The sequence below is a fragment of the Natator depressus genome, chromosome 8 (assembly GCF_965152275.1).
Source record: "Natator depressus isolate rNatDep1 chromosome 8, rNatDep2.hap1, whole genome shotgun sequence".
Lineage (NCBI taxonomy): Eukaryota > Metazoa > Chordata > Testudines > Cheloniidae > Natator > Natator depressus.
Genome location: NC_134241.1, coordinates 35,713,568 through 35,738,445, shown reverse-complemented (window position 1 = coordinate 35,738,445; position 24,878 = coordinate 35,713,568). Strand labels below are relative to the sequence as shown.

General features: G+C 43.8%; 1 protein-coding gene across 3 annotated transcripts in view; it reads left to right on the top strand.

Moving 5' to 3' along the window:
• Positions 1–24,878, top strand: part of NRG2 (neuregulin 2) — a 306,149-nt gene that overhangs the window by 208,516 nt on the left and 72,755 nt on the right. Inside the window, exon 4 of one of the 3 annotated variants that reach the window (XM_074960740.1) lies at positions 4,775–4,840. The exons of the other annotated variants lie outside the window; for them this stretch is intronic. Coding sequence (XP_074816841.1) covers positions 4,775–4,840 — 66 coding nt within the window. The remainder of the gene's footprint in view (positions 1–4,774; positions 4,841–24,878) is intronic. 3 annotated transcript variants of the gene reach the window in all.

The following is a 24,878-nucleotide window of genomic DNA, read 5'->3' as shown; positions in this document are numbered from 1 at the left end:
CATCAGTGCGGAATAGCTGATACTTAGTACGAAGCCTAGGGCTCTAATGGTGATCACTCGTGAAAGGTAAATATTAAGGTGGTAATCACTGTATGCAATCACAGTCCACCACTATTCTGACCTTGTTAGTCTCCTCTTTGAATCCTTTCATTGGCTCCCTCTGCTTCTGCACAAAGTTCAAACTTCTCGTTCTTCCCCACTGCCTACATCTTTGCTCACCCAGAGTTTCCCAGCTAAGCAGGTACTGCATGCTTCTCCCATTCTCATTTTACTGCCAAATTCTCCCAGCCTGTCCCCTCCAGCTGTCCTTATGCACCAAACAGTGACCCCCTCTTTCTTCAGATCTCTCCTTAAGGAACATGTCTTACGTGATGCCTTTCAGTAGTATGCTTTCCATGATATTTATTGCTCTTTGAGTCTGCATCTTCCTCTGGTGGATGAACTCCACTGTCTTGTCTATGAATTAAATTGTAAGCTCCTTGGGGCAGGTCCTGTGCGTCTCTTTCAGCATGAACCTACTGCATAAATCTTTCTTATTCTATAAAGAACATGGATAAACCAGTAAAGAAAGCAGGAAACACAAATACAGCGAAATAGGAAAGAACACATGCATGTCAGAAGTTCACACTGAACAGTGGTGGCCGCACTACATAGACAGTCAAAGAAAACCAGACACAGGTTACCCATGCCCTGATCCTAGGTCTTTGATTCATAACTCTTCAAAAATGGACTTCACCTGAGTAAAGCAAAGAAGAGAAAAGGAAGAAATAGGAATAAAACCCCAATCGGTGAGAACAATTGCTACAAAATCCTATGTCTTCTACAAGGAAAATAAATCGCAAAATTCTAGATCTTTTTATAGGTGATAAGACGGATGCCAAGTTAACTGATATGATAAAGGTAAGGTCTGATCCAGAGACCCTTGCATGGCAGCTCCATTGTGCAATATAACAGTGTGATACTGCTGTGGGTTTTTTGTTTTGTATTTTTAATTAAAGGGAGAGTTTAGCTCTGGTGAAAGGTACTGGATTGGCACCAGGCACTGAGATTCATAGGGCTGATCCCAGCTGCTGACCTCCTACACAGGGGTGCAGTCAGTGCTTAAGTTGTAATGAAAGAGGTACCAGGGCTCAAGCAATGATTTAATTTTAAATTTTAAACTTATGACTTTGAATTGGCAATAATAACACCGTACATTCAGTCCATAACACGCTGATTTGAAAGAGTAGCCCACTGTACTGTACTAGTGTTAGATGTTTACAACTTTGTATTCTACATCATATACAAAGTAGTAGCATGTGCAGAAAAAAATTAAAAGCAACTGCAGGGAAAAAAAAGTCTGAATATATTTGCTAGCTACAAACCTCTCCACCTTTGCCCTGGCTCTCTTCCGAGTGTTGTTATACAATGTTATTCTCACACCTCTGCTGTACCCGTGCCCCAAACACACACCCATTCTTTGTTTAGTTGAAATTACAATAACTGCGGTATTATATTGTACTACTACTTAACAACGAGCTATGGTGCTTCACAGTAACAACTTTTAAACGAGTCACTGAATATAGTTAACTATGTCTGCTTTGTTTTCTATATTGTTAAGGAACATTGTTAAGAGCAATGAAAAATTATATTTTAGTCACTTCTTGGACCGAACAAATATAACCAAATTAAAAAATAAAAAGATTTAAGATCTTTCTTTACCCTAATCCTGCAGTGTTTGGGAGAAGGGGTGTTGGATACAGCCTTGTGCTTTAGTTCGCCAGAAAACACCAGCAAGTGTATTTGCACCCCCTATTAAAGCTCTGCATGGGACTATTTTTTTAATCCCACTCCTGTCCCGCCCTGCAATACCCACTCCTGCATTGTTGGAGGTTTTTCCCACTCAAGCTATTATGGCAGCGGGTCCTGGGGATCCCAGTCCTGCTGCAAGGCCCTACTCCCTACCGGTTTTTTTTCATCCTCTCCATTTTTCTGCCCTTCTGTGCCCCAGCTTTGCATCCGGGGTGGCTGCACCGCTCGTCCCTCCCTGGTTACGACCCTAATGGATACAACTGTGTTGAGAATTTTAAGAAAAACACATTTCAGAGGAAAAAATAGAGATTTTTTTTCACTTTCCTAACTGATGCAACAAGCCCAGAGGTGTGGGGGCTCTGAACTGCCAAGCCCAGAAGTGCCGGGGCTCATCCCTGACAAGCCCCAGCACAAATTAAGCACTAGCTGCAGCATTATAAGTGGAGACCTGGGACCCACAAAGCTTGTAACGAGCCTCCTGGGCCAATGGGACTGTGTGACCCCATCAGTGTGCACTCTGTCCCCTTCTAGCTATGGCTATGCTACAGGTGGAGGTTGAGAAGGCTGCTACAGTCTTGGCTCACAGAGCAGGGTCTTTTAGCTCACGCTCTAGAGGCACATGCCTTTCGACCCATAAGTCTGAGGTTCAATCCCTGCTGCCCACAACCCAGCCAGGGGGCACTATAGTTTTTGCAAAGTAATTTTTACTCCTCCCCACCAACACTTTTTAAAATTTATTTCCTTTTGTGAAAGGTGTCTATTCCAAGTTCTAGGATCCCTTGCTAGGAATTGAATTGGAAATGTAATACATAACAAAGGCCAAAAATAAATAAGAGCAAAAAAGAAGGCCGAAACCGATGGCCACTCGTAACTCTCAAAAATGCCAATCTGCAAAAATAAACATCCTACCTCTCCTGTCCTCAATTCTCACTGAACCAAAACCTTCTATCCCCCACATCTGAGCCCTTTATAATGGATGGCCTTTTCAGGGCAACTTGTCCAAGCTACTGCAGACCAGGGAGCAGGGAATTCTAAAGTCCCTCAAGTAGCACATGCCCAGACAGCAGCCTTCTCTCTGATAACACAGGGGGCTCCAGCACAAGTGCTTCTGCCGAGCACAACCATAGCAGGACTGAATGGAACGTGGCCTCTCTCAGCCAAGCAGGCCCATGTAGAACTTTATTGGCTGAGATTAGCCCCTTAAATGCATCCCAGGCAGCCGGTCCATACACAGCACTAGTGAGATATGCTGATGAGGAGCTATTCCACTTCACAAGCGAGCAGCTATGCTCTGTACCAGCTCCGGTTTCCAAAGAAGTGCACACATCACACAAAGCCTCGCCACAGGTAGCACTCATTTTAAACCCTGGTCGCAGCGGAGGAATCGAGGACAGAATGAAGTCTCCTCTCCATGATAGAGGTGGTTCTGGCAAGTCAAGGTCCAGGTGCACTGAGAGGAGTCTCTCACTGCTGTGTCTTTCACTGCATCTGCTCTGTGGGCTAAGGGACTGAATTCTCTAGGGCTGCTTGTTCAGCACTTTCAGCATTAATTACATACATTGAAGGAAATGATATATGGAAAAGAGTTTGTATCTTAGAATAAAAAATATATGAGTTAAATGATGAGTCCATCAAAACTTCTTTCAACAAAAAGTTGGGTTTTTCATTTCCCAGAAAGTGCCTAATTGCCATGAAAATTTTCAGTTTTTCATCAGAAAAAGGAAAAGTCCCACAATAAAAAAACTTTCAGATGAAAGTGATTTCCTCCAATTTTTGGCAGTTTTTAGCTGAACATTTTCGATTTTCAGTCAAAAACCTGCAGTTTTCAGTTGCTGAAAGTGAAACATTTTCACTTTTTTGGGGGAACATTAGAATCCTTCAAGCTCCTTCAAGTAATCTACTCTTGAAGTGCCAATGGCATAGACTGTAGTGACAAGGCCACATCTAAGAGACAGAAATGCACCCCCCCTTACCAGATGCATGTGGTTTTCAAACCTCTTTTTGCTTTTGTTTGTGTTTTCCTTTAATTGCTCTTTCCCACTGTTCTCTTTCTGCTCACCTTTCAGAGAGGTAAGTGGTGGACATCCCAGTACTGCATCCACAAGGTGATTTCCCAGAAGTGTGTCCTAGGCCTTGTGGTCCTGCTGGTGTCTCCTTTTCCTTTTGCAAATTTTGAGAGAGATAAAGAGCTGTGCACTGGATAGTGATGGTGCCAGCTGGTGACACCTGTCAACCGTCTTGAGTATAGTGAATAAGGAATGTGCATGCCTAGAATTTTCCAGTATTCCTTACCCATAGAAAATTTCCATACCAAAGCAAACCACTAGTCTATCTAGTCTGATATATCTCCTTGGTTAGTGGCTACTATATTGCACAGAGGAAGGTGAAAAAGCAAACAGTCCGCCATTGTGAACCTGAGAAGTTTCTTCCTGTCTTCTGCAAACTGATCAGTTTAAGCCCTTCAGCATACATGCTGATCATCTATTGCATTATTTTATCTTGCATAGCTACAAATGTTACTTACAGTCATAACATTATGCTACCTTTCTTAAACTCAGTCAGTGTTTGTCTCAGTGGCCTCCTGTGGCCCCATCTTTGGTTGCTAGTCACCATTACATCAAAGAAGAATCCATCATTCCACTGTCTCATCTATGTGTCAAATTCAGGGCCGTATATCCATTTCCTCCTGCTGCTTTTTAAACACAGGGATGATAAAAGAGTGAAACTTCTTACATCTGGAGGATTAACAAAGAATTGCACTGTGCTGGGCCACTCCTTAACATAACTGCTTTACCTGAGTATTCAAATGAAAACGCGAATAGGCCAACCCCTACAAACACATTTAAAATCCTCCTTGGATATTCTGTAACCAGCAAGTCCCTCAACACCTGTTCCAACAGATATCCCCAACATAGCTAATCCACCATGATCTTCAGCTGCAAATGGATATTTTGTTCATTACTTTCTACCTTAATTTCCCCAGGAACAACGAATGCACCACAAGTCTTACCTGCTTCAGAAACTAAATTAGTTGTAATGGAAGACAAGTGTAAGTACCTTCCCCCCAACACCCAGATTCTTTCTCTTTATTTATTTTGCTTTTACAACACATTTCACTTTAATATTTTATCACATGCTGGCATATACTTAATCTCCACTTCTGCTTTAGTTTCCAAGAAAGCCCTTGATCGCTAACTAAATCCTTCAAAGGAAATGTTTGTTTCTGACACCCAAGCTGCAGAGAGAGAGAGGAGCAATTAACGCATGTTGGAATCCTAACTTGACGATCAGGGTGCTTTAAAAGTTTTAGCCATGCTTTAAGAGATGCAAACTCTTTCAGTGAATAGGTTTTTTTATATAGGTCAGGTACATACTTTATTTTCTATTTTCAGTTTGTGTTTTATTTTTCCCCAAGGATAAGTAGGAATATAGGAATATTGGGGGAGGGATAGCTCAGTGGTTTGAGCTTTGGCCTGCTAAACCCAGGGTTGTGCGTTCAATCCTTGAGGGGGCCATTTAGGGATATGGGGCAAAAATTAGGGATTGGTCCTGCTTTGAACGGGGTTGGACTAGATGACCTCCTGAGGTCCCTTCCAACCCTGATATTCTATGATTCTATGAAAGCAAGAAAAAGTACCTACGTAATACATGCATAGTATGGATAGTAGCAGGCGAATAGAGTTGCACTCCATCACTGCATTTTTATCATACATTTCTAGAAAGCAAGAGCAGATTTACTGAAATATTTAATTTGGCTGAAATGTTTTTATCATTCATTTTTATTAGATTGTTTTTCACAAAAGGAATATAGAACATTAAAAATAGAATTACAAAAGCTAGCCACCAAGCAGATATATAAAAGCCCGATGTCTGACAGATATATTTATTATACCGTCAGTTCATTCAGGAGTATAATGCTGTTTCTATAAATGAGTCCCTCTCCCTTTTCAAAGACACCCAACTAACCTAATACAAACAATACACTGGGCATCCCATAATGATCTCAGCTAAGATGGCTTCAATGCTTAGAACTGTAGATCAAACAATTTTAAGATCTTTAGTACATTTCCACTTCTATAGAATAATAATAATAAGTCCTGCAGTTTACAGTGCGGACTGCTGTACCTCTGTGGTGAAGATTTCAGTACTGGGGCCATAATCTTTTTCATTGGGAACACAAATGTGAGACTGACTTTCCTCACATCAAAGTTTGCAGGATCAGGGCTTAGTTTCAGCCCTTAAATCACCTTCTGCCCCTACCAAATCTTCACGAAATGAAGTACTTTGCACTTGCCTTTAAAGTCATAAAAGTATCTGAGCTTTCTTATGCATCATCCTTTGTATTGCTTATTTCAGGGGTGTATGGAGTTAGGGCTTTTAATCCTAGGCACAACAGGACCCAGACACCAAGATGCTATGTTGAAACTATAGATAGAATATGATTGGTCCTATAGGTATATTAAAGATGAATGGCTGGAAAATGTGACACCTGGAATGGTGTGTGTGAGAGAATGAAAAAAGTTATCCTTGAGGTATATGAGGCAGTTATATGAGGCTAGAGCAGGGAACTGTAACAGCAGGGTGGATTGATTTAAATCAAATTTTAATAACGATTTAAATCAGCAAGCAGAAAACCTTGATTTGAATAATTAAATTTAATCTTATTTTGCATTTGTAACTTTTGATTTTTTCTAAAGAAAGTTGTATTCTCGTTGGCTGGTAACCATTAAAAATAGTTCATTTGCAACTAAATATAATCTTTACACTAAATTTGGTGGTACTTTGTGCTATCCAGAAGGACACATTATACCTACAAACATTTATTTAAGCAATTATATAGCTTAACTTGCATTTATTCAGATTCCTCATTTTTACTTTTTTTATTATGTTGAAAATAGTCAATGACACATTTCGTATTTACTAGATGATGATTTGTGTCAAACTGTGTTGGAAATTGGAATTTAATTAAAAATTCGCAAACAGCATTTTAAAATTTGTTAGCTAAATAAAACTAACAACTGAGCTGGATACATAAGCAAAAGTTTATTAAAACATTTTGCATTTAAAACTGATTTTATTAAACAAACGACGTATTCTCTGTAGATAGTGAACTGATCTGATGGTTTCTGGTCACCAAGTCCTTCAAGATTTTAGAACTAGTAGATTTCATCCTCTCACACCTCATAGGAAAACAGGCTTTCCTTCTTTTTCAACTCCCAATTGGTTTTTCAACTTTAAATGAACTAATCATTGAACCGTACTAGTTGAATAAACTGAAATGGAGAAAATATTCTCTCTGCACCTACAAAAGAGGCTACTGCTGTCAAAAGCTGGGTGTAGCACTTCAGCAAAGTCTGGCGCCAGTGACTTCTAATTCAGTCCACAGACTTTCTTTAGAACATTGGCAACAAACATGTACCATTTGACTATTATTATTTTTATTTAATTTTAAAGATTTTAATAGGTTCTAGTAAATTTAGGCCTTAATATGGGTTGTTGTTTAAAATTTAAATAGGTTTGTTTTTAAAAAGAAAATCTATTGAAATTTAAAAATCCAATTTAAATACAAAAATATTTTTTGTTATCTTAGAAAAACTTTGTTTTAAATCAGTCCTGACTAGGAGTCAGGAGAGCTGGGTTGTATTTCCAGCTCTGCCATTTGACTGTTGTGACCCTCTCTGGGCTTCAGTTTCCTATCTAATAATGCACTTTAAGATGGCTGGAGGAAACAGGGTTGCCAACTGTCTAATCGCACATACCCAAACACCTTTGGCCTGCCCCTTCCCCAAGGCCATGCCCTGCCCCACCCCTTTTCTGAGGCCCTGTCCCCACTCACTCCAGGCCCCCTTCCTCAGTCGCTCACTTTTTCCCACCCTCACTCACTTTCACTGGGCTGTGTTTCACTGAGTAAGGGGGTTGAGATGTGGGAGGGGTGCGGGCTCTGGGCTGGGCGGTGGGGCTGAGGGGTTTGGAATGTAGGAGGGGGTTCTGGGCTGAGCCTGGGGCAGGGGGTTGGGTGTGAGAGAGGGGTGAGGGCTCTGGGGGGGAGTTTTGGGTGCGGGAGGGGCCTGGGGCAGGGATTTGGGTTGTGGGAGGGAGTTTGGGTGTGGGACCGGGCTAAGGGCTGGGACAGGGGGTTCGGGTTCAGGAGGAGATGAGGGATGGAGTGTGGGCTCTGGGAGGGAGTTTGGGTGTGGGAGGGGGCTCCGGGCTGAGCCTGAGGCAGGGGGTGAGGGCTCAGGGAGGGAGTTTGGGTGCAGGAGAGGGCTCAGGGCTGGGGCAGGGGGTTGGGGTGTGCAGGCTCAGGCCAGGCGGTGGTTAACTTGGGTGGCTCCCAGAAGCAGCGACATGTCCAGCAGCAGCCCCTAGACTCAGGGGTGGCCAGGCAGCTCCGTGTGCTGCCCCTGCCTGCAGGCACCACCCCCACAATGCCCATTGGCCGTGGTTCCCCATTCCCAGCCAATGGGAGCTGTGGAGTCAGCGCTCAGGGCAGGGGCAGTGCACAGAGACCCCCTGGCCTCACCTCCACCTAGGGGCCACGGGGACATGCTGGCTGCTTCCGGGAGCCTCATGGCATCAGGGCAGATAGGGAGCCTGCCTTAGCTCTGCTACACCACCAGACTTTTAGCGGCCTAAAATCTCCCAGAGATCTCCCAGATTCCAGGAGACTCCTGACCAAACTGGGAGGGTTGGCAAGGAGGAAAGCATCTATAGAAGCATAAAGTTGTTGGGGTATTATAAGGGTTCAAGAAGATGGATGCTGTAACATAAGAACAGCCATACTGGGTCAGACCAAAGGTCCATCCAGCCCAGTATCCTGTCTGCTGACAGTGGCCAATGCCAGGTGCCCCAGAGGGAGTGAACCTAACAGGTAATGATCAAGTGATCTCTCTCCTGCCATCCATCTCCACCCTCTGACAAACAGAGGCTAGGGACACCATTCCTTACCCATCTTGGCTAATAGCCATTAATGGACTTAACCTCCATAAATTTATCCAGTTCTCTTTTGAACACTGTTATAGTCCTAGCCTTCACAACCTCCTCAGGCAAGGAGTTCCACAGATTGACTGTCTGCTGTGTGAAGAAGAACTTCCTTTTATTTGTTTTAAACCTGCTGCCCATTAATTTCATTTGGTGGCCCCTAGTTCTTATATTATTGGAATAAGTAAATAACTTTTCCTTATTCACTTTCTCCACACCACTCATGATTTTATATACCTCTATCATATCACCCCTTAGTCTCCTCTTTTCCAAGCTGAAAAGTCCTAGCCTCTTTAATCTCTCCTCATATGGGACCCGTTCCAAACCACTAATCATTTTAGTTGCCCTTTTCTGAACCTTTTCTAATGCCAGTATATCTTTTTTGAGATGAGGAGACCACATCTGTACGCAGTATTCAAGATGTGGGCATACCATGGATTTATATAAGGGCGATAAGATATTCTCTGTCTTATTCTTTAACCCTTTTAAAATGATTCCTAACATCCTGTTTGGTTTTGCTGTGATGCTGGCAGGTGCTTTTTGGGGCCTGGATGGCGGAGGAGAAAATAAAATCGGAAAACCTTGTGAGCTTCAAGAGATCACTTGAGAGATTCTTCTTGAAGCTTGACAAAAATGCAGAATATTGCAGCTGTAAGCCGTTGAAACAGGCAGCCAGGTTATGTGTGTTAAGAAGCCTTAACGGCATAAAATGGACTGTAGTTGTGACTGTTCTGCAGTATCTGTTGTTTCAGTTGAAGTGTCCTGAGTTCTGTGGTGGGCGCCTGTACTCACACTACCTATGATCCAGGGGCATGGTTCCCCTGCTTGTGTGCACATACAGGTGCTAGCTCGCTTGGAGCGAGCAGGGCTATAAATAGTGGCGTATCCATAGTGACATGGGTAGCGGTACCGAAGGCAAGGCTGAGCCGGGCCAAATACAAATGCACCTTGAAACCATGGTCCGTACGCAGCGTGGCTCAGCTGCACCTCTGGTGCCACTGCCTGTGCGACTGCACCTTCACTACTATTTATACTCGTGCTAGCTCTCACTGAGCTTCCACAAGTGTGTGTGCACGGGCAGCAGCATCAGGGCCCGAGCTCGTTGTGCAGACATGTAGCCTGTGTTGCACTGGCGTGTACTTAAATAAACCTGGCTGTCCCTCTGTTGTGCCCTCAAGACCCTTTCACAAACACGATGAGGTCATTTCAGTGAGCAACATTTTACAGAAGATCTAAATGTTGGGATATACCCAGATCAATACAAATTGCAGACACACAATACTTCCAAAATCAGAAATCGTCCCCATCAACTGCCAGCCTAGTGCAGGTCTGCTCTGACTCGCATGGTTTGATTTAAGAGGCTCAGAAACATTCACAATACTTCGAATAGCAAAACCCCAATGTTAAGGATCAGTTCAGACATTAAAGCGATAGCCTTTTGCCAGTATTGCAGTGCCAGTTATAAGACAACCTTAGACTGAGAAGATGGTGAATATCAGCATAGAAACCCATGCTCTGTTACACCATTGTCACTTCGCGGACATAAGTGAGTTAATCCAGACTTACACCAGTGTAATTAAGAGGATAATTTGGCCCAGAGACCTCACTGTACTTCATCTCTGATGGAGGGTTGGGCATACTAGTTTGAAAGGAACCTCAGATTCTGTGTTTTATCAGTAAGTACATTAGGCATATACAGAGCAAGTGATTTGTATACACTCTCAAACCAGCTGAATTCATCTGTCAAACCTACTGTCTAAATATTGAGAGAGTGAAGTGTCTACTCTATGAACCCAGCGTTCAATGTTATTTAAAACAAAAAAAAGTGGTGAAAAGCAGGTCTTAACTGGCACGGTTCTCTTGCTCTGATAAACAGTAGCTGTGGTTCATAAAAAATAAAATACAATTTATAGTCCAAACTGCATTAATTAACCCTTTGGGGACGACAGATATAGCATCTCTATAACCTCCTAAGCATTAATTTGGTTAGCAGCATGCTGAAAATCAGTGGTCATAGGGTTAAATCACATCTGATGTATGAGCTATAACATTCTTTCTCAAGTTCCTGTGCATGCGGATCCCACTCATGGCTGTGCTCGCACCTGCTGCGCTGGAGCATGGTAGGTTTTTCTTTAGCAGTGTCCCCTAGGGGTTGCACATGTGATCAGCATGCTCTTGCGCACCCCTTCTTAAGAGCATGAAGAGCAGTGAGACCCCAACTGCCAGCCAGTTCTGACAGAGTGTCGGAACTTCTTCGTGTCCCTCTTAGTTAGATGGCTATAGTGTAGGATCGATGGACAGCTAGCTTTCACTTCATCAGATTTTTTTTGTTTTATGGTCTGCTTGCAAAAAGAAAAAAAAAAGTAGGTAGCAGTGGTGGAGGGCTTTTGGGGCTGTTAAGTCTTGGTCATGCTCAATGGGTTTTAAATCTCCTGTGTTGTACAGAAGGGTAATTATTCCGGGAGAGCCATATATGTCTATGTGTGAGTTTGTTAGGTATTTGAGAAATGCACACTGGAGTCCAGAGTGTCCTCAAGATTTTCCTTATGGAGAAATCATAGAATCATAGAATCATAGAATATCAGGGTTGGAAGGGACCTCGGGAGGTCATCTAGTCCAACCCCCTGCTCAAAGCAGGACCAATCCCCAATCAAATCATCCCAGCCAAGGCTTTGTCAAGCCTGACCTTAAAAACTTCCAAGGAAGGAGATTCTACCACCTCCCTAGGTAACGCATTCCAGTGTTTCACCACCCTCTTAGTGAAAAAGTTTTTCCTAATATCCAACCTAAACCTCCCCCACTGCAACTTGAGACCATTACTCCTTGTCCTGTCCTCTTCTACCACTGAGAATAGTCTAGAACCATCCTCTCTGGAACCACCTCTCAGGTAGTTGAAAGCAGCTATCAAATCCCCCCTCATTCTTCTCTTCCGCAGACTAAACAATCCCAGTTCCCTCAGCCTCTCCTCATAAGTCATGTGTTCCAGACCCCTAATCATTTTTGTTGCCCTTCGCTGGACTCTCTCCAATTTATCCACATCCTTCTTGTAGTGTGGGGCCCAAAACTGGACACACTACTCCAGATGAGGCCTCACCAATGTCGAATAGAGGGGAACAATCACGTCCCTCGATCTGCTCGCTATGCCCCTACTTATACATCCCAAAATGCCATTGGCCTTCTTGGCAACAAGGGCACACTGCTGACTCATATCCAGCTTCTCGTCCACTGTAACCCCTAGGTCCTTTTCCGCAGAACTGCTGCCTAGCCATTCGGTCCCTAGTCTGTAGCTGTGCATTGGGTTCTTCCGTCCTAAGTGCAGGACCCTGCACTTATCCTTATTGAACCTCATCAGGTTTCTTTTGGCCCAATCCTCCAATTTGTCTAGGTCCCTCTGTATCCTATCTCTGCCCTCCAGCGTATCTACCACTCCTCCCAGTTTAGTATCATCCTCAAATTTGCTGAGAGTGCAATCCACACCATCCTCCAGATCATTTATGAAGATATTGAACAAAACCGGCCCCAGGACTGACCCCTGGGGCACTCCACTTGACACCGGCTGCCAACTAGACATGGAGCCATTGATCACTACCCGTTGAGCCCGACAATCTAGCCAACTTTCTACCCACCTTATAGTACATTCATCCTGCCCATACTTCTTTAACTTGCTGACAAGAATACTGTGGGAGACCATGTCAAAAGCTTTGCTAAAGTCAAGAAACAATACATCCACTGCTTTCCCTTCATCCACAGAATCAGTAATCTCATCATAGAAGGCGATTAGATTAGTCAGGCATGACCTACCCTTGGTGAATCCATGCTGACTGTTCCTGATCACTTTCCTCTCGTGTAAGTGCTTCAGGATTGATTCCTTGAGGACATGCTCCATGATTTTTCCGGGGACTGAGGTGAGGCTGACTGGCCTGTAGTTCCCAGGATCCTCCTTCTTCCCTTTTTTAAAGATTGGCACTACATTAGCCTTTTTCCAGTCATCTGGGACTTCCCCCGTTCGCCACGAGTTTTCAAAGATAATGGCCAATGGCTCTGCAATCACATCCGCCAATTCCTTTAGCACTCTCAGATGCAACTCGTCCGGCCCCATGGACTTGTGCACGTCCAGCTTTTCTAAATAGTCCCTAACCACCTCTTTCTCCACAGAGGGCTGGCCATCTACTCCCCATGTTGCGATGCCCAGCGCAGCAGTCTGGGAGCTGTCCTTGTTCGTGAAGACAGAGGCAAAAAAAGCATTGAGCACATTAGCTTTTTCCACATCCTCTGTCACTAGGTTGCCTCCCTCATTCAGTAAGGGGCCCACACTTTCCTTGGCTTTCTTCTTGTTGCCAACATACCTGAAGAAACCCTTCTTGTTACTCTTGACATCTCTTGCTAGCTGCAGCTCCAGGTGCGATTTGGCCCTCCTGATTTCATTCCTACATGCCCGAGCAATATTTTTATACTCTTCCCTGGTCATATGTCCAACCTTCCACTTCTTGTAAGCTTCTTTTTTATGTTTAAGGTCCGCTAGGATTTCACCATTAAGCCAAGCTGGTCGCCTGCCATATTTACTATTCTTTCGACTCATCGGGACGGTTTGTCCCTGTAACCTCAACAGGGATTCCTTGAAATACAGCCAGCTCTCCTGGACTCCTTTCCCCTTCATGTTAGTCCCCCAGGGGATCCTACCCATCCGCTCCCTGAGGGAGTCGAAGTCTGCTTTCCTGAAGTCCAGGGTCCGTATCCTGCTGCTTACCTTTCTTCCCTGTGTCAGGATCCTGAACTCAACCAACTCATGGTCACTGCCTCCCAGATTCCCATCCACTTTTGCTTCCCCCACTAATTCTTCCCTGTTTGTGAGCAGCACGTCAAGAAAAGCTCCCCCCCTAGTTGGCTCGTCAAGCACTTCCACCAGGAAATTGTCCCCTACGCTTTCCAAAAACTTCCTGGATTGTCTATGCACCGCTGTATTGCTCTCCCAGCAAATATCAGGAAAATTAAAGTCACCCATGAGAACCAGGGCGTGCGATCTAGTAGCTTCTGCGAGTTGCTGGAAGAAAGCCTCATCCACCTCGTCCCCCTGGTCCGGTGGTCTATAGCAGACTCCCACCACTACATCACTCTTGTTACTCACACTTCTAAACTTAATCCAGAGACACTCAGGTTTTTCTGCAGTTTCGTACCGGAGCTCTGAGCAGTCATACTGCTCCCTTACATACAGTGCTACTCCCCCACCTTTTCTGCCCTGCCTGTCCTTCCTGAACAGTTTATAACCATCCATGACAGTACTCCAGTCATGTGAGTTATCCCACCAAGTCTCTGTTATTCCAATCACGTCATAATTCCCTGACATCACCAGGACCTCCAGTTCTCCCTGCTTGTTTCCAAGGCTTTGTGCATTCGTATATAAGCACCTGAGATAACCTGCTGATCGCCCCTCATTCTCAGTATGAGGCAGGAGCCCTCCCCTCACAGACGTTCCTGCCTGTGCTTCCTCCCGGTATCCCGTTTTCCCACTTACCTCAGGGCTTTGGTCTCCTTCCCCCGGTGAACGTAGTTTAAAGCCCTCCTCACTAGGTTAGCCAGCCTGCTCGCAAAGATGCTCTTCCCTCTCTTCGTAAGATGGAGCCCGTCTCTGCCCAGCACTCCTCCTTCATGGAACACCATCCCATGGTCAAAGAATCCAAAGCCTTCTCTCCGACACCACCTGCGTAGCCATTCGTTGACTTCCACGATTCGACGGTCCCTGCCCTGGCCTTTTCCTTCCACGGGGAGGATGGACGAGAACACCATTTGTGCCTCAAACTCCTTTATCCTTCTTCCCAGAGCCACGTAGTCCACAGTGATCCGCTTAAGGTCATTCTTGGCAGTATCATTGGTGCCCACGTGGAGAGGCAGGAAGGGGTAGCGATCCGAGGGCTTGATGAGTTTCGGCAGTCTCTCCGTCACATCGCGAATCTTAGCCCCTGGCAAGCAGCAGACTTCTCGGTTTTCCCGGTCAGGGCGGCAGATAGATGACTCAGTCCCCCGGAGGAGAGAGTCCCCGACCACCACCACCCGCCTCCTTCTCTTGGGAGTGGTGGTCGTGGAACCCCCCATCTCAGGACAGTGCATCTCATGCCTTCCAACCAGCGGAGTCTCCTTCTGCTCCCTTCCCTCAGACGTATCATCTGGTCCACTCTCCGCATTAGTACCTGTGGAGAGAACATGAAAGCGGTTAGTTACCTGTAAAAAGAAAAAAGAAAAGGAGTACTTGTGGCACCTTAGAGACTAACCAGTTTATTTGAGCATGAGCTTTCGTGAGCTACAGCTCACTTCATCGGCTGTAGCTCACGAAAGCTCATGCTCAAATAAACTGGTTAGTCTCTAAGGTGCCACAAGTACTCCTTTTCTTTTTTCTTTTTACGAATACAGACTAACACGGCTGTTACTCTGAAACCTGTCATTAGTTACTTGTGTCCGTGTTGCTGAAGCCCGGACATTCCCCCTTCTTCTTCAGGAGGTCACATGTTGCCAAGCTTCTTCACTGGCCTCTTGGCTCCACTGTGCAACCTGCTCTAAATCTTTAGAGCTTTGTGCCCGTAGAAGCATATCCTGACTTTTGTCCAGGAAATCCTCAGTTTCTCGTATGCAACGCAGGGTCGTTATCTGTTGCTCCAGACCTTCAATCTTCTCTTCCAATATGGAGACCAGCTTGCACTTTGTACAGACAAAGTCGCTTCTATCCTGTGGAAGAAAGACAAACATGGCACATCCAGTGCAGGTCACAACAGCTGAATCCATGAAAGCAGCTTCTGAGAGGGTTCAAAAGAGATCTTTCAGATCAGAAGGTACCTTGCCTCAGCAAGCTAAGGTCATTTGGGGAAAAGATTTATTCAATTCCTTTCAGGTCAGTGTCTAGAATTACTGTATCAGGCAATGCTGGCTACATATAACTACATGCAATGGGACAGAATCACAGACATTTATGATAAACTCCCAGCAGAGTTAGAAGAATTTACTTCCATCTGCTCTGAAGGAATGTTGATTGCAAAAAATCTCTGCAAGCAGCTTTGGACTCAGTGGATGTGATCTATGGCAACTGGAACTGTCGTCATGAGAAGAGACTCTTGGCTTTCTGTATTGGGCCTGCCTAGGGAGGGCCAGACTGTACTACTGGGACCTCCGTTTCAGTGGTCAAGATCTTTTTAGTGCTAAGACAGATGACACATTGCATTCTTTAAAGGACTGTAGAGCCACATTAAGGTTGTTTGGTCTCTACACTCTGTCCTTCAAAAGAAAGCAGTACACACCTCAAGCTTCTACCAAACAGAGTTCTCAGCCTGCCACCTCAAACTGTTTCTTCCATCAGAGACCTTTTGATCAAGGAAGACAGAGATCAAGATTCCAGAAGAGGAAATTGTTTGATCCATCTAATATCTTGTCACCATCTGCTTATCCTCAAAAGAAGCACTTTTGATGCTATGGTTGAGGATACATATACAATCTATTTGAATTTATTCCCCCCCCCACCAACACGCACACACCTTTTTTTTTTTTTTTTTTAAAGGATTGAGCTGGAATAACCATGGACCGTGGGTTCTCCTGGTCATCCAGAAGGGTTATATTATAGAATTCCACACCATTCCAGAGATATTTCCAAGAATCTGCCAGTTAATTTCAGATCTGAGGACTCATCCTCAGAACCATGTAAGAGTCTCCCTAAAACTATTAGGCAACATGGCTCTTGTACTTATGTAACCCCTTTCTCCAGGCTCAGAATGAGACCTCTTCCATCCTGGATCAAATGGGTGTTTTGGCCGAGTGTCCACCCTATAGGGATAAGAATAAAGATACCACAGCCAGTCCATAGAGTCCCTGAACACAAGCAAAATGTCCTGGGAACTCCATTTCAGACTCTAAATCCTACCAAGGTTCCCATCACCAATATATCCCAACAGGGGTGGGGCGCTCATCTAGATCCATTTCAGATGCATGGTGTTTGGTCTGTAAAGAACTCCTTGATGTACTGGAGCTAAGAGTGATTTGCTTAGCACTCAGGTCTTTCCTTCCACTACTACAGGGTCTGTCGGTTCAAGTGCTGTGGACAATTGCACAGCGATTGTCTAATATGAAACAAACAAGGACAGGCAAGATCAGACCCTCTTTATCAAGAAGCCATAATGCTGTGGAAATGGTGCATTTAGTATAACGTCAGTATTGTAGCACTTCATCTACCAGGACAGGACAATGTCTGTGCTTCATCTGGACCCTGCATCTTTGGACTGGACAGTGTGGAAGATTTTTGGCTAATACCCAAGTATAAGGAATATTCATTGTAGGTACCAATAGTCTTTTTGCAGAATAGAAAACCTTCTACTAGAAAAAACATACATGGCAAAATGAAAGAGTTTTTCAGATGGGGGTGAAGACAAGAAGATGTGTTCCTACCTGTTCTTCTATTCCACTCGTTCTGGATTACCTTTTACTTAAAACAGTTTAGTTTGTCTTTAGTTTGTTTTAAGTTCCATTAATATACATTTAGTATTTTTGGCTTGTCACCCACTGATTACAGGTTTGTCTGTCCTTTCCCATCAAACAGTTGTCAGATTCCTAAAAGGTTTGAATCTCATGTTTCCCCCAGCTAGAAATATACCTCCCTGATGAGACTTGAATTTAGTGCTTTCGGCTCTAAGGGAACTGCCTTTTGAACCATTATCACCTTTTTCTAGTCAACACTTAGCCACTAAAAAGCAGCTCTCATAGGTATTACTTCTGCCTGCAGAGTTAGCAAAATCCAAGCTCTCACCACCTCCTCCCACCCCCACCCTGGTACACTGTTTTTCATACTGACAGAGTCAGATTTAGACCTCATCCTAAATTCATACCAAAGGTGGTGTCAGACTTCCATATTAACCTGTATATTCAATTACTGGTTTTCTTTCCTAGACCTCATGCATCTGACATGCAGAGTATGAAGTTTTGATTCCGGAGGAGAAAAGCCCTCTTATACCACCTAAAGAGAACGAGACCATTTAGGAAGACCCTTAGGTTGTTTGTAGCTTATGATAGCAGAACTAATGGAAGCCCTCTCTCGACTGAAAAACTGTCGAGAGAGGGCTGTATTAGAACTGTTGTGAGCCGTATTAGAGCTGACTATGAGCTCAGTCAACTGAAACTTCCTTTGAACATCTTGGCTAATTTTCCTTCAACAGCATGCTGCAATAGGGCTCCGTTGATGGAAACACATAGGGCAGCTACTTGGTTACCAGTTCATGCATTTACTAGGCATTACTCATTGGAGGCTTCCTTAAGAGTTAATGCTCAAGTTGGAAGAGCCAGTCCTTCAATCTTTGTTCAGGGAAACTCTATTTCCCTCCTCCAAAGAGTCGAACAGCTTGCCAATCACCATGAGTGGTATCCACACAGACAGGAACTTGTAGAAGAAAGAGTGGTTACTTGACTTTCCATAACTGTGATCCTTGGGCATTTGGATCCCATGACCCCCGCTCCATGCCCACAGCTCGGAGTCCTATCACTGAGGCTTTGCGTGGTGAAGGATATGGCTGGCGGTTGGGGTTGCCCCACTCACTATGCTTTCAGAAGGGGAAGCTCGAGAGCACGCAGAGCGCATGTGTGACCCCTAGGGGACATTGCCAGAGAAAAAGCTTCCAAATTCCTGTGCAGAGGGTGTGAGGTATTTGAACATCTCAGATAATCAGTTACTGTAGGTTAAGTAACCATTCTTTTTCCTGCACAATTGGTAGCTACTTTTCCAAGCATATAGTTTGTGTAAGGGGAAGCTGGTAGTACCATGCGTAAGTCAATATGAGAGCAAGCAAACAACTGATTTTTCAATTCGGGGGCCAAACCAAAAATTCTGAAAAAAGAATTGATCTGTATCTAACCAAAACTGAATGTTTGTTTTTTCCCCCCAGAGGAAATGAAAAATTGAAAAAAGAAAAAAAAAGGGTTAAATTGAAATATTTTGAATGTTGATTCAAATTGATATTTCATTCTCAAATGTTTCAAAATGACATTTTTGAAATTGTTCGTTTTAATATTTTCAAAATGGGATGTTTTGACATTTTTTTTGTAGCCAAAACTATTTGCCGAGTTTGATCCAAATTTGCAAATAGTTCCAGTGCCCCCAAAAGTGCATATTTTTTTGGCTAATTTACTATTAGCCCCCCCTCCCCCCCCTCAAAAAAATTTACCCCTTTCTACTCAGTATTCTTTCTTTAGAGCAGAGACAATTTTTGATTATTCTCTTACACTACATTCAGGAGTAGCAGATTTGGATTCCTAGATAATTCAATAAATAGAGCTCTGTTCATAGATGTCCAAAATACCACAATTTGAGCTGGGCAGGAAAGGTTTCCCAGCCCACAAATACTTTTGAGTGTTCAAAATTTTTTACCGTCCGCAATTGGGATGAAAACTTGAAATCTCAAAAAATTTCATGAACCAAAAACCAGGTCAATTAAAATGTTTTTGCATTTCCATTTCAAGGTTTTTTCTTTGTAACATTTGTCATTCTAATTATTTAACTGAAAATTTTCTGACCAGCTCCAGCCATAATGTTCTGTTTGCTACATAATGTTAGTTTTTTTAAATTAAACCCTGAATATCTATATTTGATGTTGTTCTTATTGATGGGGTTAATAATAGCACTGGTAAAAGCTGGTCTCTAGCTCTTTCCAAATCTCATCTGAAAATACATCCTTCCTCCCCACTGCCACCTCGTCATTTCCCTCTCCTTTCATTGCTGGCTTTGTATCTAAATGGAGGTTTCTTGGGGCAGATGGGGAGGGTGCTGCCTGCGTTGCTTTGAATCAGATATATCATTGCTGTCAGTCGGCTCTAAATGGTGGTTTGTGTCCATTTTTGCCTGCGTTCGTTCAGATCTCCCCTGCCTGCTGGCGTAGGCGTTCACTTGTATTGATTCTTCATGCTTTCGTTTCGCCACTTTTTTCTGTAATTGACATCATGACTCCATGGAGCATTTTGGGACGCAGTTCATATGTGAATGGTGCTGCTATATAAACCTTCTCCTATCCCCCTATTTTAACTGAAGCATCCTACCACCTGAATTGCAGCCACTACTGCCATAAATTGTTCCCTCCATTATTCAGACTTCCAGTTATCTGAATGCTTTTGATGTCTCACAAAGCGTTTTGGATAAAGAGGTTTGTACCGTGTACCAAATGAGGGCTCTCTCCTGTGAAGTAAATCAATGGGAGTTAGGGGTACTCCGCACCTGGGGGATCAGGCCTGAAAGTTGTATTGTGCTGTATGGCCCATCAGAGTGGAATGGTTCTGGAATTTCCTTTCTGGATCATCTGGTGTAATTTAGAGACTAACCAATTTATTTGAGCATAAGCTTTTGTGAGCTACAGCTCACTTCATCAGATGCATACTGCATCTGATGAAGTGAGCTGTAGCTCATGAAAGCTTATGCTCAAATAAATTGGTTAGTCTCTAAGGTGCCACAAGTACTCCTTTTCTTTTTGCGAATACAGACTAACACGGCTGTTACTCTGAAACCTGGTGTAATTGTGAGGTGTTCAGAACAGAGTGAGGAAAAGAATGTAATTGGGGAAACACTTATGGCTACAAATAATCTAATTTCTGCGCTTGGGACATGTTTCTGCGCTCAATGAAATTAGTGGCAAAACTCCCTTTGAGTTCGATAACCACTCATCAAATGGCCCAAGACAACAGGAGATATAAATACACATGTCTAATCTAATGTATTTGCTTGTAAATCTGTGAATTATCCTGCCAGGTCAGAGTGTGACAGAAATGTGATTCTCATTTAAGGAGGAGATATCATAGAATATCAGGGTTGGAAGGGACCTGCTCCAACCCCCTGCTCAAAGCAGGACCAATCCCCAACTAAATCATCCCAGCTAGGGCTTTGTCAAACCTGACCTTAAAAACCTCTAAGGAAGGAGATTCCACCACCTCCCTAGATAACCCATTCCAGTGTTTCACCACCCTCCTAGTGAAAAAGTTTTTCCTAATATCCAACCTAAACCTCCCCCACTGCAACTTGAGACCATTACTCTTTGTCCTATCACCTGGTACCACTGAGAACAGTCTAAATCCATTCTCTTTGGAACCCCCTTTCAGATAGTTGAAAGCGGCTATCAAATCCCCCCTCATTCTTCTCTTCTGCAGACTAAATAATCCCAGTTCCCTTAGCCTCTCCTCATAAGTCATGTGCTCCAGCCCCCTAATCATTTTTGTTGCCCTCTTCTGGACTCTTTCCAATTTTTCCACATCCTTCTTGTAGTGTGGGGCCCAAAACTGGACATACTACTCCAGATGAGGCCTCACCAATGCCGAATATAGGGGAATGATCACGGCCCTCGATCTGCTGGCAATGCTCCTACTTATACAGCCCAAAATGCTGTTAGCTTTCTTGGCAACAAGGGCACACTGTTGACTCATATCCAGCTTCTCATCCACCCTAACCCCTAGGTCCTTTTTGCAGAACTGCTGCCTAGCCACTCGGTCCCTAGTCTGTAGCAGTGCATGGGATTCTTCCTTTCTAAGTGCAGGACTCTGCACTTGTCCTTGTTGAAGCTCATCAGATTTCTTTTGGCCCAATCCTCTAATGTGTCGAGGTCCCTCTGTATCCTATCCCTACCCTCCAGTGTATCTACCACGCCTCCCAGTTTAGTGTCATCTGCAAACTTGCTGAGGGTGTAATCCACGCCATTCTCCAGATCATTAATAAAGATATTGAACAAAACCGGCCTGAGGACCGACCCTTGGGGCACTCCGCTTGATACTGGCTTCCAACTAGACATGGAGCCATTGATCACTACCCGTTGAGCCCGACGATCTAGCCAACTTTCTATCCACCATATAGTCCGTTCATCCAGCCCATACTTCTTTAACTTGCTGGTAAGAATACTGTGGGAGACCGTGTCAAAAGCTTTGCTAAAGTCAACATATATCATGTCCACTGCTTTCCCTTCATCCACAGAGCCTGTGATCTCGTCATAGAAGGCAATCAGGTTCTCACTGGTTCTCTAGCTCCCAGGCTAATACAGCCTGTGCTGTCTCATATCACCACACAGGGCTTCCGTAAATCCTGGCCTGGAGGAAGCAGTCAGTTATCTTGTCTTAGAAGGCAATTAGGTTAATCAGGCATGACTTGCCCTTGGTGAATACATGCTGACTGTTCCTAATCTCTTTCCGCTCCTCAAAGTGCTTCAAAATTGATTCCTTGAGGACCTGCTCCATGATTTTTCCAGGGACTGAGGTAAGGCTGACTGGCCTGTAGTTCCCCGGATCCTCCTCTTTCTCTTTTAAAGATGGGTACTACATTAGCCTTTTTCCAGTCATCCAGGTCCTCCCCCGATGGCCATGAGTTTTCAAAGATAATGGCCAATGGCTCTGCAATCACATCCGCCAACTCTTTAACACTCTTGGATGCAGGGCATCCGGCCCCATGGACTTGTGCTCATCCAGCTTTTCTAAACAGTCCTGAACCACTTCTTTCTCCACAGAGGGCTGGTCACCTCCTCCCCATGCTGTGCTGCCCAGTGCAGTAGTCTGGGAGCTGACCTTGTTCATGAAGACAGAGGCAAAAAAGCATTGAGTACATCTAGCTTTTTCCACATCCTCTGTCACTAGGTTGCCTCCCTCATTCAGTAAGGGGCCCACACTTTCCCTGACCACCTTCTTGTTGCTAACATACCTGTAGAAACCCTTCTTGTTACTCTTAACATCCCTTGCTAGCTGCAACTCCAAGTGTGATTTGGCCTTCCTGATTTCACTACTGCATGCCCGAGCAATATTTTTATACTCCTCCCTGGTCATCTGTCCAAGCTTCCACTTCTTGTGAGCTTCTTTTTTGTGTTTAAGATCATCAAGGATTTCACGTTAAGCCAAGCTGGTCGCCTGCCATATTTACTATTCTTTCGACTCATCGGGACGGTTTGTTCCTCTAACCTCAATAAGGATTCTTTAAAATATTCTACCAACCTAAATTTCCCCTGCATTTTCAGTTGGCTAAGTTATTCCTCACACTGACCACTCAGTTAATTGTTCTGTACTGTGCTGCATGCTGCTGAATAGATGCTACATTTTACGCCAGAAGTGGCTGCATTTCAGAGGTAGATGAAGTGGTGCCAGTGAATAGCACTGTGTGTATATCAGTTTTATTGTAAAGCATTTTGGGATCTTTATCATAATGCAAACATAAAACATGATTTTTAAAAAATTAACAAGGCAGTGTTAGAAAAACTACCTAATCATGCATTTTTCAGACAGGAATAGCTCTACTAAAAGATCTGCTTCTTAGGTGCACAATAGACAGCTTTTAACCGACTATGAAAGATCTGTTTTATTTCTGTTTCATTTTGTTTAAAGAACAGTGTATATTTAAAATCAGATTAAAATCACATGGAATCTATGTTAGAGTCCATGTTGTGCCCTATTCTAAGGGTACTATCTGAATTTTCCATATCTTTTGACCCTTCCTTAATGCTATATATATAAACTCTGTCTTTTTATATTGAGTGATATATATGCTTTCTACTGTAGGTGGCTATGGATTCTGTGCTCCGTTATTATTTCCCTCTCTCCATTCCTTATCCTCTTTGTTTACTATGGAACGCTTACTCCAGAGCATATACTTTCTCTGTATGATTTATGATGTCTGACTTTGCCAAAATAGTGCCATGGAGCTGCTTGCTAATAATTGACAATGACTTGGTTGTGCAGACTGATGGCCTTGTTCTGCTTTTGCACTGTAGGTTTGTACCAAGATTTTTGGAGAAGGCTGCTCAGACCTGACTCAGCTGTTGTAGTTTTAGTTTTAAAGGAGATGTTTGAGTTCTACCATTTATGACTCGTTAGGTGGCACTCTTTCTTCTGCGTCAGAAGTGAACCAATGTCCCTTCTTTGGGCTAGGGGGTGCTGTGCTGCTGCATTAGCCATTGCCTAGATTTGACACAAAATGTACAGAGTGGTGACTTTAAAAATTCTAAAGTAATTTGGACACACAATTCTCATTAATTTTAATGGGAGTGGGGCATCAAATTCCCCAAAGCAGCTTGGAAAATCTGTCATAGTCACTAAAGATCCCATGGCATTTTTTCAAGAGTAGGGGCAACCCCAGAGTTGTAGCCAAATGACATTCTGCCTCCCTTAGAACAATTCCTTATTTTAATTTATATAGAGAGCTCGTTGCTCTCTATTCTAAACTGCTTGGTTCTACTATATGGTGTTAAAGAGCTGCTGTGTTGCACCCTAGAGTCAACTGCATTTCTCTGATTGGTGGAGTGATTCCTCTGTGTAATAACACACAAACAAACAAAAACCCCAAACAAAAAAACCCACCAAACCACCTTTGGAATGAATGGAGCTGTCTGCTCGAAAACATACAGGTTATTGTTAAGAAAAAGTTGAAGAAAGCCAAATAGAAAAGCAGCCCTTATGAGATGTGCCGTGTAGAAATAGCATTGCTGAGAGCATAGCCCAGGCGGTGCTGAGCCACTGCTCAGCACAGCGGACAATGAAATGATTTGTGTTGCCTAAGTGAGTAGCAAACACTGGGTGTCAAAATGCACCACTTCATTATATATAATTGAGAAAGTAAAATGTGAGGGTAACAGTCTGTGTCACTGGTGGCTGAGGCGGTATATGGTCTGATCAGCTTAATGAGCACAGAGAGAGAGAGAGAGACTCCATACAAAGCCGGATCCACCAGCAGGGGTCCTTGTAGAAGTAAGAGTTGCAGATCAAACCATTTAAATTGTTCTTGTGCTAGGCTTACATTTGTGAAAACATCCCACTTATTTGAGGGGATCACCAAAATGGCAGGATTTTGGGAGTCCACTGTTATTTGTAGTTGTTGTGTTGCTCACCTCATATTCCCTGAGGGTGAAGTTGGGAAGTAGGAATATGAGGTCTTTTGCCACCGGGTTGTTGTCAGATCTTCGGCTCCGTGCACGTGTTCTTTCTGCATGTGCACTGGCTCTCGCCAGATAGCTCGTACAGCAGGCGCTGATCAACTGACCAATAAGATCACAAGACTTGGTTTAGTAATAAACCGGCCAGGTTTATTCCTAATGCCCTTGCTCAGTGGTTACAGGTACACTAACACATATATGCCC